The sequence below is a fragment of the Centroberyx gerrardi genome, chromosome 18 (assembly GCF_048128805.1).
Source record: "Centroberyx gerrardi isolate f3 chromosome 18, fCenGer3.hap1.cur.20231027, whole genome shotgun sequence".
Taxonomy (NCBI): Eukaryota; Metazoa; Chordata; class Actinopteri; order Beryciformes; family Berycidae; genus Centroberyx; species Centroberyx gerrardi.
The window spans coordinates 19848542-19866425 of NC_136014.1; the positions used below are offsets into that span (position 1 = coordinate 19848542).

Genomic DNA, 17884 nt, shown 5'->3' on the forward strand with positions numbered 1-17884 from the left:
GGATAAGAGTGTCAGCTAAATGCCTAAAATGTTAACAAGGAAATTCAGGGAATTTACCTTGCTGTAATGGACCTTATTCCCACTGCACCATTTTAAACTTACATCACTGCTGGGATGGGAAACTCCACCTGGAAGATAATACATATATGAAAGTAGCATTACTTTAACACATAAGACTTCAAATAAACCTGAAACTAGCAGTTGTCAAATTAGCTGGCAATCTCAGGAACGACAACTACTTGAATTGCAGAGAAGTTAGCTAGCTTACTAGCTAGTTCGTTACAAGCTAGCTACCGTGGCTAGATTCTGGCAGCTATAGTGAGAATACATTACCTTAAAATGTGAACCTATATCCACCCAGGTTCTTGAGATCCATTCATGTCTAATATGTTTTTCAGTGGGGAATCTTAAATGATAAATGTTTGTCCTGATTCCCAATGAGTTTCCCACCTCAAGTGTGATGTAAGTTCAAAATGGCCGCCGTGGGAATGAGGTCTAGGCTAATACAAAATTGTAAATGCTTTGCAGTAAAGTAAGTGTTTTAAGCAGCAGTGAAAATGTAGCCAATGTCACGTCAGGTCGTCTAGAAATGTTTTACACAAAAGCACACGGCTGCTGACAGACTCCTCCACAAAGGCAACTCATTTCATGACCTTTCACCTTTACAGAAGCCTCGTCTCATGTCAGACTACTGTTTTACTATGTTGAGGTACTTTTTATATTTGGTGTCTTCATTGCACTTCAGATGGATGCAGATAGATGCAGCAACAATGTATGTATATGAAGGAGGGAGAAAGACACTTTTCTTGTAGTCAGTCTGTTGGTGGTCGGCCATTTTGAATGAAAGGGCTGAAGTACAGGAAAAAAAAAGCTAAATCCAAACTCCTGCCTTACAGTTTGAATACAATAGAAGATAGTGTGCGTTATTCGCCCATAAATTAGTGTAGAGTTTTAAATAGTTTGTCCCGTCTGGAAAAGTGTATCCTTACTTGTATAGATAAATGTTAGCCCTATGTTTCTGCTAGTGGCAAAATTTGTGCATAGATGTAAAAAAAAAATTGAACTTTTGCGGGTTCATTTGTAATAAAGTTTTTTGAAAGTACGGCCAGAGAGTCAGAGGATCAATGACGACACAGCAGCACACTGGGTTTGTATTTGTAACAGCCCTCCGCTTTATTGAAATACATCGGAGTCAGGTTAATATAATGAGTTCTCCACATAAGCGTGGCAGCCAGTTCCATACATTATTTTTTGTTTTGACCTTACACCTTAAATATTTTTTTGTGCAAAAAAGAATCTACATCACCTGTAGTGGGTTATCCTCAGTAAAACGCCCAAACCGTTCAAAAAAAAAAAAAAGGAGCAAGTCCAAGTAAAACAACAAACCAAAAAAAAAACAAAAATGATTACATCTATAACATGCAAAACTGTACAAATTATTACAAAGCAATCCTAGAAAAAAAAACAACAAAGTGTAATATGATATGAAAGAGCAAAATAATATAGAAGGTACTGTAGATAAGACCTCACTGAAATGCAAAGGCGTTTGATTTTTTTTTTTTTTGTTAACTTTTCTTCCTCTTAAATGGTTTTACCGCTGTGGCACCTCAGCCTGCAACTACCATCAAACCACCGCTCACCCTTCACCCCGACGCTATTTCATCATTTTTCAATTTCATAAACACCCGTCTGAGTCCTCGCTGCCCCCTTTCTTCTGCTGTTTCCACCCTGCTTACATCTACGCTACAGCTAGAGTCAAGTTTCCCTCACTCACTCCCTCCTTCCTGCCTTCCATCCATCCATCCTTCCATCCATCCATCCATCCATCCGTCTCTCCCCAAGTCCTAACACACTCATTTTCATTAAGATGAAAATATTCATTGGTTCTGACATTTCCTGAGTTTCTTTTCCATCTCTCCTTTTTAAAAGTGGGATTTCAGGGCTTTTTCTGTACAATATAAAACACTTGGCCAATAAAACACCTGGCTAAGATATTTTTTTCCTCATCGTTCCCCCAGCTAATACATTCTACAGATAAAGTCCAGCAGGAAAATAAGGAGACTCGCTAGCTTAAAAAAAGAAAGTTTCAAAGAGGTGATTGTTTTGGAATAAAACCAGCTTAGTCGCACTCTTGCGCCCCCCTCTCCCCCCCAAAAAACCTCTCCTCTTGATATAAAATGGAACTCTAAAAAACACTTGGAATGGGTTGTTTGGAGCGACTTTGTTGCACTTCAACAGGGGAATAAAACTTCGGCAGGAATGAACGCCAAAGTCTTTATTTTTTTTTTGTTGTCGTTTCCCTTTCTAAACTTTTAGATAATTCTATAACCGGAATATACTGAAAAAAAAAAAAAAAAAAAAAGGATCTTGATACACTTCAATCCAGCCACAGCTCTACACCAACAATGATCCTCATCCACATGTTCTGCCGAGTGAAAACAAATACTCTCCGAACTCTCAGAACGAAATCAAAGCCACATTTGTAATTGTCACCCGTTCCCTAGATAGAGACCGGGGCCGGGTTTCTCAAAAACCACTTGATAAAGCACTAAGATCCTCTGCTAACACTTTACTTGAAGTGCAGCATAAGCCCATTTATAAGAGGATGTTCACTATTCTTAAACACTGGAAAATGACAGACATTACAATGCGACGCCACACTATAACAGCATTGTAATACATTATGGTTCTAGTTTTAAAGAGAGAGAGAGTATTAAACCCCCATCTCCTGCACATTGTTTTATTACATATTACACCATGTTCAGATTATGATTATAATGATCTCATGATGTGCTTATGATACCTTTATAATGTCTTACGAGCAACCCTTCAAGTAAAATGCTACGGATCCATTTGTAAGCTGAAAGAAAAAAACAACAAAAGATATTAGAGGTAACAGGTTTGCCCTTCTATTGATTTCAATGTGAAGTTTTTGTGTCACGTGATTTTTAAAATGCCATTTCAGAAGCTTTTTCCACCCCCGGGGAAAGAGAAACCAGGTGGAGGGGGGAACACTGGTTTTTGAGAGACCCAGCCCGGTTCATTTACAGACACAACGGTTTGCACTGAGGTCATTTCATCAGCAGACAGTATTTGACGCCCGAGCGGTCGACCCAAGACAGAAGGACAGAGGGTTCGGTAACAGAAACACCGAAGTGCTGACTTTTCTCGCAGCATCACCTTTATACGTTTTTTTACATTCTCATTTTTAGGGTCGTTTTTTTTTTGTACTGTAGCATCTCTTTTTTTTTCTGACTAACATATCATCAAAACATTCTTCAGAGTAAGCAAGGCCGTTAGAAAGACAGTTTGAAGACGGGCAAAGTCTCTTTTTTTTTTTTTTTTTTTGGTTACAACAAGCTTCTCCTCTGCAAGTGGAAGGACTGACTGACCAGCTGGCTGTTTGCATCCGGGGCACCACAGGGGATTTGGACATACACACAAAAAGGTCGACAGTGATCAACACATCGGAAACTGTGCTCCCACCTCTGATAGTTAGAAGTGTGGAGAGGAGGAGGGAGGAGGGAGGACAAGGCATTTGCTGCATAAAAAACACCAGCTCAGTGTGTGTGTATACTGTATATGTGTGTGTGTGTGTGTGACAGGATCTTTGTGATAGGACTATTGCGTCAGATAAATGCACGTGTTCACTCTACAGTACGGGCAGTAGTGTTGATCCATATATACGAGTTTCTTCACTCAAACGCAAACCAAGTGGGAAAAAAAAATAAAAAAACAACACTCGACAACGCGTGTCATACATACAATAGAAAACAAAACGACAAATCTAAAAGCAATCGGTAAAAAGGAAAACTGGAAAGTGGTTTAAAATGGCTTTCGTGTGAACACAACCCCAAATCACTCTCAAAACAAGAAGGAAAAAAAACAACTTAAAAGAAACGAGGATTTTTTTTTCTTCCCGTGTATTTCTCTATAGTATTTTCCTTATCATATATTACTCTCTACTTTGAACCTATGTACATTATTGTGATGGGAATCGGCGTTTGTAAATTGGTCGGTTTGGTGTACAGCAAAGTGTTCAATGGAAGGTCTACACGCTACATGGAGGAATGGTCCCGGACCGCTGGATGATGTCACTCACACTGGACCGATGAGGAGAGAGTAGCACAGAGGGCGCCGTGATGATGTCATCGGGTAGAATGTTCTGTCAGCTTCTACGAGCCGGCGGGGTCAGCTACGCCCCGCCGCGTTGCTTATTAATGCTGCTTATAGCTTTTTGCTGATGGCGGAACGAAAAAATTATATAAAGTCACTGCACTTAGTATCACTTTCATGAGCAAAATGAAAAAAAAAAAAAAAAAATCATTGCTTTCCTTTCTCCTTTTTTTGTTTGTTTACATTTTCAATTTTCCCGGGTTCTGTTGCCAACTAACACCCAAAGAGAAAGCAACGGAGGGAAGTCAGGAGCCGTGGGATTAAAAATCCACTCGTATGCTTCCCTTTCCTCGTCTAAAGATTGATAAATAAATTAAAATATTGTCCCCTAAAACCCAAAGGGTCCTATGTACAAGTACAAATCATTTTCTCTCAATAATAATCCTCTTCCTTTTTGTTGCATCTTGAGGTTTTCGAGTGTCTCTGAGCGAGGCGGATCACCGGAGGACTCGGCTGGGGGCGTCGAGTGCTGCGAACAAAGTACTGCGGACGAAGCTCCGCGCTTCCGTTAACGGGGTTTCTAGCAAAAGAGCCGATCGAAGGGGCGGGGAGAGAGGGGGGGGGGGGCGATGAGAAGTATTCATTCCTATATCATATGCCCTTTCCTAATAAACACACACACACCTGCAAGCGCACACAATCTCTTTCAAACATACAAACGCACACACACTCGCACCCTCATACAACCCCAAACACACACACACACACACACACGCACACAAACATTTGATAACACGCGACAGCTTCTCCCCCAGAACTCCCCTCTTATTCAAAGAGACGACAGACCGTTTCCCTGTGTCGATGAGGACATTTCTGCCCCGTCTTGGAAGTGTGGCGGGCGGGCCAACCGGGACAAATCGGGGGGGGGGGGGGGGTGTAAAGTAGGTAAAGTGGGACAAACGCATATCAGGAGGGACCAGTGGACAGCGGGTGCAGTTCTCTGGGCAGTGAGGGGAAATATTGAGATAAGATACGAGAGGCCGGGCCCTGCGAGGGGGGGCGGGGAGGGTGGGGGGGGGGGGGGGGGCGGGCCCGAAGGCCGCAGTGGAGGATAAGGATTGGAGTCCTGTGCTGTCAGTCGGTCGGTCGGTTGATTGGCAGGCGGGCGGGGCTCATGTGTCCCAGCCCATCCGGTCTGTGCTCTCCAGTGAGAGGGACTTGGTCTTGTGGGGGGAGGCCGGACTGGGAGGGCTGCTGAAGGTGGAGCTGTTGGAGGCCGTGGAGTGACGGGGGGAGTCCGAGTCCTGGAGTCGAGAGACAGGAGGAGAGGAGAGAGATGAAAGGAGAGAGAGAGAGACGGAGATGGAGAGAGAGAGAGAGGAGATTTTAAGAAGATGGAGAAAGAGGGGAAAGAGGGATGGCCAGAGTGATGAAATGAAGGGAGTGTGATGAAGAGAGAAAGAGAAACAGAAGTGAGGTATGGACAGATAGGGAAAAAGAATGGAAAGGGAGAGGAATAAAAAGACTAATTAGATGATGTTCCCTTTGAAAGTTGTTCTTGTACTTAGTTCAGATTGCAGGAAACTGGAGAAAATGCTTTTAACCCGCGGTAACAGAGGTATAAATGAACTGAGTAAATTTGTACAATTCCTAAATTATTTCTCCTGTTTGTGCCGACTGAACGCTAACTAGCAACTCTCAGTTGGGCTGCAACAGTCCCCAGGGAGCTCACTGCTGTACACTTGGTTAACCGTGTGTATTTGTGTTTTTTTTTTTGTCTCAAACACAACGATTATCATCACCCCCTCCCTTCATTTTCCCCCGGTTCATTCCACATCATCAGTGAATGAACAGCTCAATTGACCAGAAGTGATCAGCTGAAGCAAAAACAAACATGTAGGCAGCAGTGGGGGGGGGGGGGGGGCGGGGATGAGAGGACGGGGCTGTAAACACAGATTATGACTTGCATCCCCCTTATTTTGGGGAGAAATTTGACAGAAAACAATTCTTTACGTACCGACCCTCCCCATTTGAACAAATCGACTAGTGTACATAAAGAGAATTTAGCCCAAACACATGATTATCCTGGACCTCTGTGGATGTCATGTATGTTTCTCTTTCCAGTTCAATGATAATGTCCTCAGATTGTGGGGGGGGGATGTAATTATCTCATGTTCTGTACATATGCATCATTTTCCAGTTCAGCGATACTGTACTAGATTTGGTTTGATGTGCAGTAATCATCTCCTGTTTGTATCCAATCTAGACGACATTAGCCTCAACACATTTGGCCTCGGGTTTAATGAACTGAGGAGCATTCAGTCATAAGATACACTGGTATGAGTCACTGTAAATCTGTAATTCTGTTTTTGAAAAGTGTATTATTATCTTTTTTTTCTTCTTTTTTTTTTTATTGTACAGCGTAGAGACATCCATGGGGACAGAATTAAACTCGGCTTATGAGCGTATTCCCCTTCAAAGGAACATCTTGATATAACTTCAGTTGGTTATTATTCTTTGCCAGGCAAGTTTCCACATTATGGCAAAAAATGTTAAAAAATCTTGATATTTGTCCTTGAGCTATTCTAAAATAGCTTGTTGGCATTCTTCACCGATCTTCATTGAGAGCAAGGTGTAGTTAGTGATTCCCACTGGTTTAACTGTGATAGCAAGCCACTTTTTTCTTGCCACAATGTGACAAGTGCCTAAAATTCAATAACAACTGAAATACAGCATATCAAAGTGTCCCTTTAAAATCCATTTAGAAGAGGAGGTCTTTTTATTACAGTTGCTGGAGTGGAGCTGCACAAAACCAACTCATCGTGACATGCATGTTCCTCACAGACACGACTCTACCGACTTCCACTGTCATCCTACCGTCTCGTTTCTACTGTAAGTGGATGTAGTAAAAGCAGGGATCGTGGAGCTATGAAAAATCACATGTTCACACTCGACACTTGTCACGTAAGCTGGTTGGATCTACTTGCTGGTTCTACTGAGGGAAAAGCTACATCAGCAGCCTGTCTCTCTCTCACAGCACACGTTAAAGTCACGATACAACGGCATTGCACCAGTCAATGTAGATGGGCAGTCGTGTTTTCAATCAGACTTCTGCTCTTCAAAGCTCAATATATTATCTAGATTGATTATGATCCCCGTGAGTATTGGGATGAATATTGCCCAGCTACATTGCTTTAACAGTCTGCCTATGTATCATGGCTTTTAAGAGCACACTGCCTTTCCGCCCATATTGACTAATCAGTTATTGAACAGTCATTTGAGCAAGAGATGCGCACCAGGATTCTCCCCAAAACAAAACAGTGGTTGCTGTACCATCTTGTTTCCAATTTCCAGTCGCTCCAATCTATAATCGATCACTTTGTCAGGAGTATTATCCCATATCGTCACAGCAAGACCGCATGGCGACATCCTGGGGAGAATCCTGTGCACAGATCACACAGCGTACCCATTATATCGCTTTATCCATATCCTTATGGCCTAGATGTGCTCTGAACTGGACAGCTCATGGTTAGAAACATGGGCAGGCCGCTAGCGAGCGGCATGGAAGCAGACATGCTCGGTGATTGGCTGGGTGGGCAGCGGTGGGTTTAAGAAGGCAAAATGGCTGAGCAGCAGCATTGCACCATTCCAACAGCATAACACAAACCAAAGGTAATGAGGAGGAACAAGGCCGAGTCTTGGACAGAGTGAAGAGGCAACTGATGCTCCAGACCAGTGACAGACGGACTTGTGAGAAGCCATCAGATGCTGCTGATATGACCGGGGTTGAAATGGTGCAGCGAGGGGCGGTGGGACGCTGGGGCGGACACTCGCAAACCGTGACTGTGTGTGTGATGTGTGTATGTGTTTTGAATGCACCTCATGCTACTATAAGTGAGTGTTTGCTCATGTGTATGTCCATGATATACTGTGTTCTATATGTGCGCGCATATTCAAGGGACACGGTGCTCACAGTTGTGTGTTCAGTGCAAAGTCATTGCAGCTGTTTGACATTACCTTCATCTTACTAAGCAGGGTCCTTAAAGCCCTTTTCAGATCGGGGGTCTTCTCCGATGGCGAGACCGCCTGCCACTGCAGAGGAAAGTTAAGACTCAGCGCCCGGCCCACAGACAACATGCTGGGGTGGGAGGGGCGAGGCAGGGAGGGCGGGGCGAGGTGGAACAGAGCTGGGTGAGGGTGGAGGAAGGCGAGAAATGGGGCAAAATGGGACAAAATGGGGCACGATGGAGGAGCCAGCGGCCAGGCATGTGGGCCAAGAGGATGGGGGAGCGACGGGGGGGATGGGAGGAGATTCTGGAGGCCGGCTGAGGACAGGTGGGTGGAAAAGAGTAAAAGATGCCCATAACCGCAAAAGCTACTATATTAATCATTGTTTGATCCCAGTCATTTTATCTGCATGATGAAATCCAGCAACCCACACTGCTGTGTTACTCTGGAAAAATGTAAGGGCAATGCAGGTGGGCAGAAATGCTCTTGAAATTAAGTGACACAGGGCAATACATTTAATAAAATGTTTCTATTAAGTAGGTCACTCCCTGGACAGTCTGTCACAACTACCCAAATCTTTTTACATTGTAGGTTTTATTTACGAATTGTTAAAGGAACATGACAAAGGAGGTCGTATCACATAACTCAGTGTCCCAGTGTCTCCTTCAGGGATTTGAGGCAACAACTAGCCCAGAACTAAGCCCAAAGCGAGTGTCACAGGAACGGGACAATAGTCTCTACCGAGGGAAAGGAGAAGGCCAGAGGTTTCAGCACTGAGTTCACTATGAAGCGCTGCGGTAGAAGTATGACATCACAGGGAGCTAACCAGTCGAAGTGGGATGAGGTGAGAGGCCGCACGCAGAGGCCGGGATGTATGTGGCGGATGGGATAGAGGGCAGATTTGGAATGGGCAACAATGTGATCCATTTCCATCAAATATTTGATGCGCTTATCTCTAGGTTCTACATCGATATGGCAAAGAAACAGTTACTGTACAATGAGCGTATATGTGGACTTTATTTGTCCATATAAAGCAGTTGTTGGGGTCATTAGTCAAACTTATATCCAGGAAGACTCATTTCTGAGACAAAAGATCTGATCATTAACATTTAAATCTATGAAGTAGCCATAGCACAATTTGTCCAATCGGATTTGCCCTGATTCGACAGTTAGTAGAAGTTGGAGTATGACATTAAGACAAGATTAGGGGTTCAGTTCCCACTAGGACCATTCTAAAACTGTATGCCCTCTCAGTAATGTAAGGAATATTACACTAAATCTTTCAGTGTTAGACACAAAATTCCTGCTTGAGTCAGATAGAGAGTTTGGATGTATTTTACTAACCTCTCTGTCGAACTGGGAGAGAGGCGCGTCACCGCAGTCCATGCCCCCTCCGGAGGACAGGGAGCTCTCGGAGGGAGAGGTCATGGTCTGGCGTTTGGATCCGTAGCTTCCTCCTGACAGCTCCCTGCGCAGCGCACTGCCGTTCTGAGAGGACGAACCTGGAGAGAGAGAGAGAGAGAGAGGAGGGATGGAGGGAGGGAGATGTTATCAAGAAGTAAGGGAGAGGCACAAAACTCAGGCAGTGGGCGAAAGAAGGTAGAAGCAAGAATGAGAGTGACAAACAAAGTCTTTAAAAGTGACACTATTTAATTTCTGGAGAACACAATTTGTGAAGTGACAGGCACTTCTGTTGCATACTGCATATTGTAGTATTAGCTATAACCTTTCTGTCCCACCAGTTTACTTTTAATGTATCTATTTTTTAATGTCAAATGAAGTCAAAGTGATCTTTCCAAGTACCAAAAACATTCTAAATCACAGCCACCAAACTAAACGCTGGTACATTTTGGTTGTTAAGTTTGTCTATTTTAACAGCCACTAACCAAGGCAGGAATCTAACCAGCCTTCAGAAGTTTTTCACTATTCTAAAAATCAATTTGGTACAGCAGCTTGTACATTTTTTATCTTCCAGCCACTGTGATCAGCAGGTGACAATGTTAATTTGAAAATGGTAGTGTAACTCTGTAACTTTGCCTTGCTGTGATGAAGTTTACTGAATCGAATCAGGTCATGAAAAGGCTTCATGGGGATCTTCTACTTACGGATGCCCAGTCCGCTGCTGGCGCTCATGGAGCGGCCCGGTTCGGCCCGGTTCTTGGTGATGGATGGGATGCTGACGGAACCGCTGAAGCCGGCGCGACTCTCCTGAACACGGACGTTCTGGTTTAGACACACACAGAACACAAACACACACACACACACACACACACACACACAAAAGACAGAGTGCAGTGCAGGGGAACAGGGATGAGGAGGGTGCGGAGTGACACGTACACAAATATGTAGCAATAAGCACACGTGACACACACACACTCATACAAATGCATAATAAAATGGACCATACATGATTTGACCATAGAGGTGTGGGCAGCCTAAGTGTAAACACAAAAACAGGCATGCAACAAGGGTCAGGTGGAGCAGGATCTGTGAACTTGACATGATGAGGTTTTATTATGTGATTCAACCTGTTAGGTCAGGTTGTAAAATGGGAAATAAAACTGAAATGGCCACTCTCTCTCTACATGGATTCCTCTGTTTGCATGCTGTACATCACAGGACAAGGGGAACGAAGAGGTGGCACTACTCCTATAGAAGCAGCAGGTCTACACACAAACACAACTGGAGAGCGTGTGTGTATGTGTGTCGATGTTTTTGTATGTTTGTGTTTCTGTGTGTGTGTGCTAGTTTCCCCTTGTGTTTTATGTGTAACTGATTTTATGTGCCTGCTTTTGTACCATAGTCAGGTCTTTCAGGATGTTGTGTGTGCGTCTGTGTTTATTTATGTACATGTTTGCATCTATGCGTGTGTCTGTGTGTGTGCATACTGCATACATATATATAAATAAATATACCATGGGTAGGTCTTTGAGGATCTGGATGCCATCTCCTGGTCCCATGTGGGCAACGTGGTTGAAGTTGGTGGGGTTAGAGATCAGCTTGTTCCTCATCTCTGGATCTCGTAGCATCTCTCTGTATTGAGAACACACACACACACACACACACACACACACACACACAAAGATGAGTACAGGCACAAATACTTGGTTAAGAGTAACCAAGGGTTTCACAACACAAACACACATGGACACACACACAAAGGTGCAGATGTAGATGTGTGTGGACGCTCATCGCCAAGCACAGGAGAGCACAACCCTGCACATGTGAACAGACATACAACACATGTACAGACACACACACACACACACACACACACGTACTGTATGTACACACACATCAGTCTCCCTCATTGCGCCCTGGAATAGACGGAGAGCACCGGTGCATAGCAGAGAGATTGAGCGAACCTGAATGTGCCTTCAGCTGCCCGCTCGACTAGAACTCTCCTCCATTATATATGAATTGTACATTTATGGCAATGAGCACAGGAGTGTAGTGAATGGTTTGCCATTTGCTTTTCATACTACTGTGAACCCCCACTTAGCCACATGGTTGTGAGGTTGCACTTCAGTGTGTAATATTGTATTTGCCTCCATTGCATGGTTGTTTAACTGGCAGGCAGCTGTAAAGGTGAGTGTATGTGTTTGTAGCGTCTAGTGTCGACTACACAGTTTAGACAAAGTAATCATCAGTTTATATCCTCTGTCGCAACCTTTCCTCCTTACTCCCATTGGCTAGTAGCGAAGTTAATAAGGAAATAGAATAAAAATGTAAGTAAAAGTGAAACAAATAACAAAATACAATGATGAAAAAGAAAACGAACAGAAAGAGGAGATGCTAATAACTAATTTCTCCAGGTGAAATAAAAAAAAAAAAACACCTCACATCAAAACAAAACACAAGGAAGAAAGACACAAAACAAATGAAAAATCAAGATGACAAACTAAGACATAACTGGATTGGATAACAGAATATAAACAACAGAAAAGTGCCACACAATGGCCCATGAAATCAGTTTTGTTGCGAGAATAGTAATTCTGAATAGTTGGTCAGCAGACAAAGTCGTGTGATTTGCAGTAGTGAGTAGTGAGCTCTGTGTATAGTGAAGTGTGCGCCTTGTGCCCTAGATAAGCTACCTCCTCTGCTGAAGTCTCTCCTCCTCCGGCACCCTGAAGGAGAAGCGTCTCTTGTTGTTCATGCTGCGCACCATCTGCTTCCTGCTGTTGTCTGACGTCTCCGGGACGACCAACTCGTCACCCTCTGCAAGATCAGCACAACAAAACAGAGTATGTATTTACATTATCGGCTATAAAACATTCATGATATAATTCAGTGGAATGGATTTTCTGAGGGAATAATTAATCAGCACGACTAGCCGAATAAATATAATTTCTCAATTTAAATTATCTTCTCTTCTCTCTTTCTACAACAATGTGCAGTTAAAGAATCTTTTAATCAATGAAAATTTAAACACACTTGTTACAGTCTGGTGGCTTGGCCTGAGAATGACATGGCAAAGTTTGTAGAATTATTTTCATGGCTTTTCTGCTTTAATAGATAGATATGAGATGAGATATGAAGAATAGTGGAAGGGTGGCAGTACGGCCTAATGGTTAAAAAGACTGTCCCGTATCTGAGATGTCCATCAACATCCATGTGTCCTGTCAAAGTATTCTTGATCAAGACGCTGAACTGAATGTCTGCTAAATGTCTAAAATGTAAAATGTAATAGTAAGAGTGAAATAAAAGAAGGGTGAGTGAAAAGAGGGGATTGCATGTGATTAAGGATGGAAACCAGATACAAACTCATGAGTGTGTGTGACTACATGGTAAGCTTCCCGATTCCTGAGACCGCAGGACGCCACACACACGACACATTTCTTAACTCTTACCGGCCATCTTGTTTCTGAAGTAGATGAGCCGGACTGTCTCCAGCCCCAGCAGGTTCAGAGAGCCGTCGATGTTCAGAGGTCGCACCTGCAGGGGAATCAGAGAAGACGACGGTCAGTTTGAATTCATTTATTCAGTCCACCAGGTGGAGCCAGAGAAAGCCTCACAGAATCAAGTCATCTCATCTGCTGCCCAACACATTTCCTTCATTTGTGCTGAAGGTTCAATAACGCCACATTCACCATTAGCCCACAGCACTGACCTTCTTGAGTGGGATGGTCTGGATCCACTCCATGGTGTTGACGTCAAACACGTCGACAGCGTTTTCACTGTACACTGACAGGTAGGGGGCGTTGTAGCCTGGAGAGAAGAGGACACCACTTTCAGTCTGTCTTTGGTAATGTTTTGCCTTTCTCTGTTTTTAGCATTTTCCCTATATTTCTGTTTATTTTGTTTATTTTTTCATTATGACGTGTATTTTTTATTGGTTCATATTACATGGTATATGGTGTTATTTGATGGTTTGATGTATTTGCTTCTTGTTCTGTTTTAATATATTAAAAAAAAACATTCAAACATAAAAATCTGCTATACTTTAATATCAAGCAACACAAGATGCCACTGTGACAATTTCACACTTTTTCATGTTCAAAAGAAACAGAACTGCACCTGAAAACTTTGGGACAGAAAAAGCAGCACCATGCCTTTTATTTTGTCTTATTTCAAGACAGTTGGCCACTTTTCCCAAATTCTGTTCATTTGTTAGAACATGATCTGACACCCAGTTTATCCCCATAGTTTATCCATGTTACTGTGTTTTTTAATCAATCTGCTTCTATGTTTTAGCACTGTACAAAACTTAAAGGCGTAAACTCACAGGCAGAGTTGGGCACCGCCGGCCACATCAGCTCCTGCTGGCGCGACCTGCGGCCCTGGGAGTCCACATACACTCCTATGGCGCTGAAGCACAGCAGCAGCTCCTTGCTGGAAATCTCCACGGCACAGAGGGCGTCCAGGCCCTGCTGCGAGATGAAGGCCAGGGTGTGGTCCTCCTGGTGGAGCAGGCTGACTGGGGACATGTCACCGTGGACGCTGTGCAGAAAATCACAACCACAATCAGAATTAGACATAAATTTCTTCTGTAGAATTATTTTATTCTTTAGAAATTTTGAGTTTATAGTAAGAGTGGTGGCCTGGTGGCTGATGTGACAAATCACATACACTTGAACAATATGTGAAAATAAAAAAAGTAAACACAACAATCTCAATGTAATAAATATTTTATTACATTGAGATTGTTGTGTTTACTTTTTTTGGTCTGGTTTTTGAGCTGGTCTGTGTTTTGTTTAAAGCAGTTTAAAAACAGGTGCGGTACCTGTAGCGGGTGAAGCCGGCCTGGTAGCCCACGTAGAGACGCTCGCTGAGCAGACCCATCCACTGGACGGGCCCCGGGGCCTGCAGCTCCCGCAGCCGACGGTGGCGCGCCTTGCTCTTATTCACCTGGAGAGGAGGGCGACAGGGAGAGGGGATGAGATGAGAGGAAACAACAAACTGAAGAATAACAATACATGTTGGGAGGTGGTATTAGCCTAGAGGCTAGAGGAACAGGCTTGTGACCAGACGGTTGTTGGTTTGAATCCCCGTCACTGGCTTGGAATATGTCCTTGAGAAACCTGTCAACAAATGTAGCTGCTCAGTGGCCAGTAGAAGTAAAAGAAAGTAGAAGACTGTGGTTGTACTGTGCAGCTCCCAGGTGAATGAGTGGGACTGTCTGAATGTGAAGCAGGGCTTCGATGGAAAAGATAATGTGTGCTCAGTCTACTTTCCCATGGAAAAATAAAGGTTGAAAAAAGGAACAACAAACAAAACACTACAGAGCTCATGTTGGCTAGAAAGAAAGAGAGAGAAAAAAATATTTTGAGAGTAGTTCTACTATAGAGACTGCATAATATGTTCTACCAGTTTTATTTTGTTCATTAGATTATCCAACATGTAGTGAGAGGTTCTTGGGTGGGGTGAAGTTTTAGGTAGTTTGCAAGGGCCAAAACTTTGTTAAGTGGCTTACACCTTTCAAATCATTTGCATCTTACCATTTTGCCCACCAAACACAACAGACCAACAATCGCCCAGCGGCCCTGCATCCTCACCTCGTAACATATAATCTGTCTCTTCATGGCCACGCAGAGGCAGGTGAGCGAGCCGTTGCGGACGGGGCCGGAGACGATGGCCTGGCAGCCCTTGGTCTCGGCGAGCTTGTAGGACTCGGTCTCGCGGCCGTCCAGCGCCTGCGTGGGGAAGAGGCGGACGTGGCGGTTCCTGCCGGAGATGACCGCCAGCAGCTGCTCCTGGGGGATCAGGTCGATGTGGTGCACCTTCTTGTTGTCCCCCACCCGGATGATTTCTGTGGAGGGAGGGAGGGAGGGAGGGAGGGAGGGAGGGAGGGGACAGAGGGAGACAAGGAGAGGTGAGAAGGGGAGAAGAGGAGAAGGGATGCAGGGATGGAGGTGGGTGGATATGGATAGATGGAAATAGATAGAAAGCAGGCGGAAAGAGGTGGAGGGGACAGATGAGAGAGAGGACGGAAAGAGACAGAAAGAAGGAGATAGGGAGGGAGAGAGGGGAAGGACATAGGGAGGAAAGAAAGGGTATGGGTGGGTGGGGAGGAAAGGAAAGGAAAGGAAAGGAAAGCAAAGCAAAGCAAAGCAAAGGAAAGAGGAGAGACAGAGCAATAAGGGGCGAGGTTGGAGAGACCAAGGGAAAGCGAGGCCAAAGCAGGAAAGAGGGAATGAGAGAATGTAAGAAGAAAAGGAAGAAGAGACAGGGTGAAAGACAAGGAATGAAAAGGAATGAGAGGAAAAGTGGAGGAGGAGAGAGGGGAAATATGGATGAGGATGGGGATAGAGAAGGGAACAAAGTCAACATCAATGCAGACTGCAATGTCACTGCCAGCCTACTCTATTACTCTATCAAATGTCCTATGCAAAGACATTCACACAGCACAAGAGAAAAAAAAAAAAAGATGACAACAAGGATGAACAAGGACAAAGAACAGGAAACAAAGCTTTCAAGTGGATCTTACCATCTTTGGTGACGTGGATGACATATAGGCCCTCCTCGTTGCCCAGGGCGACACGCTCGTGATCTGAAGGCAAAGGAAATGGAGGGAGACGGCTATTTCAGTGCCAGACGGAAGACAGAAAAGGGCATTCTGTGCAGAAAATGTTCCAATCTGCTGAGTTCTATTTTCATAACACGGTGTCGTACTGCCAACCCTGGAGGGTTCCTCAGATGTAATTGCTTGTCTGAATTCAGCAGGGAGCAATGAAGGCCAAAATAATGTCATACAGAGATGAAGGTTCAGCTGTAATGGCTATTTTCTGCAGCAAATACACAAACAAGGAAGGATTTATTTTTGAGATAATGACTGCATACAGAACGGTTGAGAAAGATTGGGTAAAAGCGAAGAATGTGTGCCAGTCTGGGATCTAGATAAGCAGTAACATGTTTAAAATTAGACTCTGGTTTAGCTTGCGCATGTAGACAAGTTACTTCTTATGCTCCTGGTCGTGTGAGCGTGCAACAACTTGTGCTCTCTTCTAATACACAAACATCACAAACTGAAAGAAAGGTTAATATAAAAAGCAATATTCCACTTGGTTTTAACATGGGGGGTTATTCTGCACTTGACCGCCATGAAAACCAGAATATAAACATGAACATATTCAACAACAGATCCCGCTTTTAAGACAATAAAGCAGTCCTGGGTCTGTCATTTTGAATTTCTATTCTTGGTTTACACTAAAATAGATGTGTACACTAAATTAGATGTAGTAGATCCGGTCTCCCAAACAGGAACTATCTCTCCTAAATGGTATTCCTCCGCTATGTTCTCTTCTGGTTTTCATGGTGGTCCAGAGCCAAATAACCCTCATGTTAAAACTAAGTGGAATATTGCTTTAACTCAAAGGCCACTGGCTAGGTGCTGTATGTGTGTGCATGTGTGTGTTTTTGAATGGAAATGTGCATCCGCAGTGCCCACCTATGATAGCAGCGGACTGTGTTGTCTTGATGAGCGGCAGGGTGCTGTCGTACGCTTCCTTGGGGACGTAGACGAAGCGCTCCTTAAGCTTGTTCTTCTTGAGGATGCGGTGGAGCTCGTTGAGCAGACCCACCCACTTGTTCCTCTCCTGGTCGCTGTCGGCCAGGATCAGGATGGAGGGCTTGTGGCTGCTGGAGGGAGAAAGCTGGGACGCCGTCACCTGAGGAGAGGAACGAGGGAGGGAAGGAAGAAAGGTCACGTTGGATGTCAGGTAGTATTTTTGTTATTGTTGGCTGTTGCATGTCTCTGCACTAATGCGACCAAAACCAATTCCTGTGCACTTATTGGACTTAGTGACTGATTGAGCTTCAAAGGGACTATTGTCACAAAGTGATGACCAAAGAACAGTGCTATATAAAGATATGTAAGGAACATATTTCATGGTGATATTTACCATAGCAATAATACACAAGAGGGCATTCTTTTTTTTGCTTTGTTTTGTTTTTTAACTATTATTTTTTGGGCATTTTTTTGCCTTTATTAGACAGTTTTAAAGTGGAGAGAAACAGGAAAGACTGGGGTAGAAAGAGGGGGGGATGACATGTGACAAAGGTTCTGGGTCGGATTCAAACCCAGGACGTCCCAGATACATAATATGCGCGCCTCAGACCACTGATCCACCAGGACGCCCAAGGGGGCATTCTTTACTGTGGTTATGGGTACAATGGTGATGCAATAGGCATTACTGGAGCACGCTTGGTCACGATAAAGAATGTGCTCAAGGGTATTGAGGCTTTTATACCACAGTTACCAACAGATGTAATTTACACATTTACTTACTGGCATAACAACTAATAAAGTCAGTGCTTTATA

At 43.9% G+C, this 17884-nt stretch overlaps 1 protein-coding gene across 6 annotated transcripts in view; it reads right to left on the reverse strand.

The window, feature by feature from the left end:
• Positions 1-1155: 1155 nt before the first annotated feature.
• cdc42bpab (CDC42 binding protein kinase alpha (DMPK-like) b) overlaps positions 1156-17884 on the reverse strand; it is an 87098-nt gene continuing 70369 nt past the window's right edge. For 4 of the 6 annotated variants that reach the window (XM_071919983.2, XM_071919984.2, XM_078289747.1 and 1 more), the window contains 12 exons: positions 17012-17231; positions 16052-16114; positions 15120-15373; positions 14348-14472; positions 13850-14064; positions 13235-13332; positions 12975-13059; positions 12219-12342; positions 11040-11157; positions 10230-10347; positions 9469-9626; positions 1156-5420 (listed from right to left, as the gene is read on the reverse strand). In XM_071919983.2, the coding sequence (XP_071776084.1) occupies positions 5289-5420; positions 9469-9626; positions 10230-10347; positions 11040-11157; positions 12219-12342; positions 12975-13059; positions 13235-13332; positions 13850-14064; positions 14348-14472; positions 15120-15373; positions 16052-16114; positions 17012-17231 (1710 nt within the window). In that variant the 3' untranslated portion in view covers positions 1156-5288. Of the gene's footprint in view, positions 5421-8133; positions 8209-9468; positions 9627-10229; positions 10348-11039; positions 11158-12218; positions 12343-12974; positions 13060-13234; positions 13333-13849; positions 14065-14347; positions 14473-15119; positions 15374-16051; positions 16115-17011; positions 17232-17884 lie in introns of all 6 variants that reach the window. The other 2 variants (XM_071919981.2, XM_078289748.1) reach the window with 2 other exon arrangements.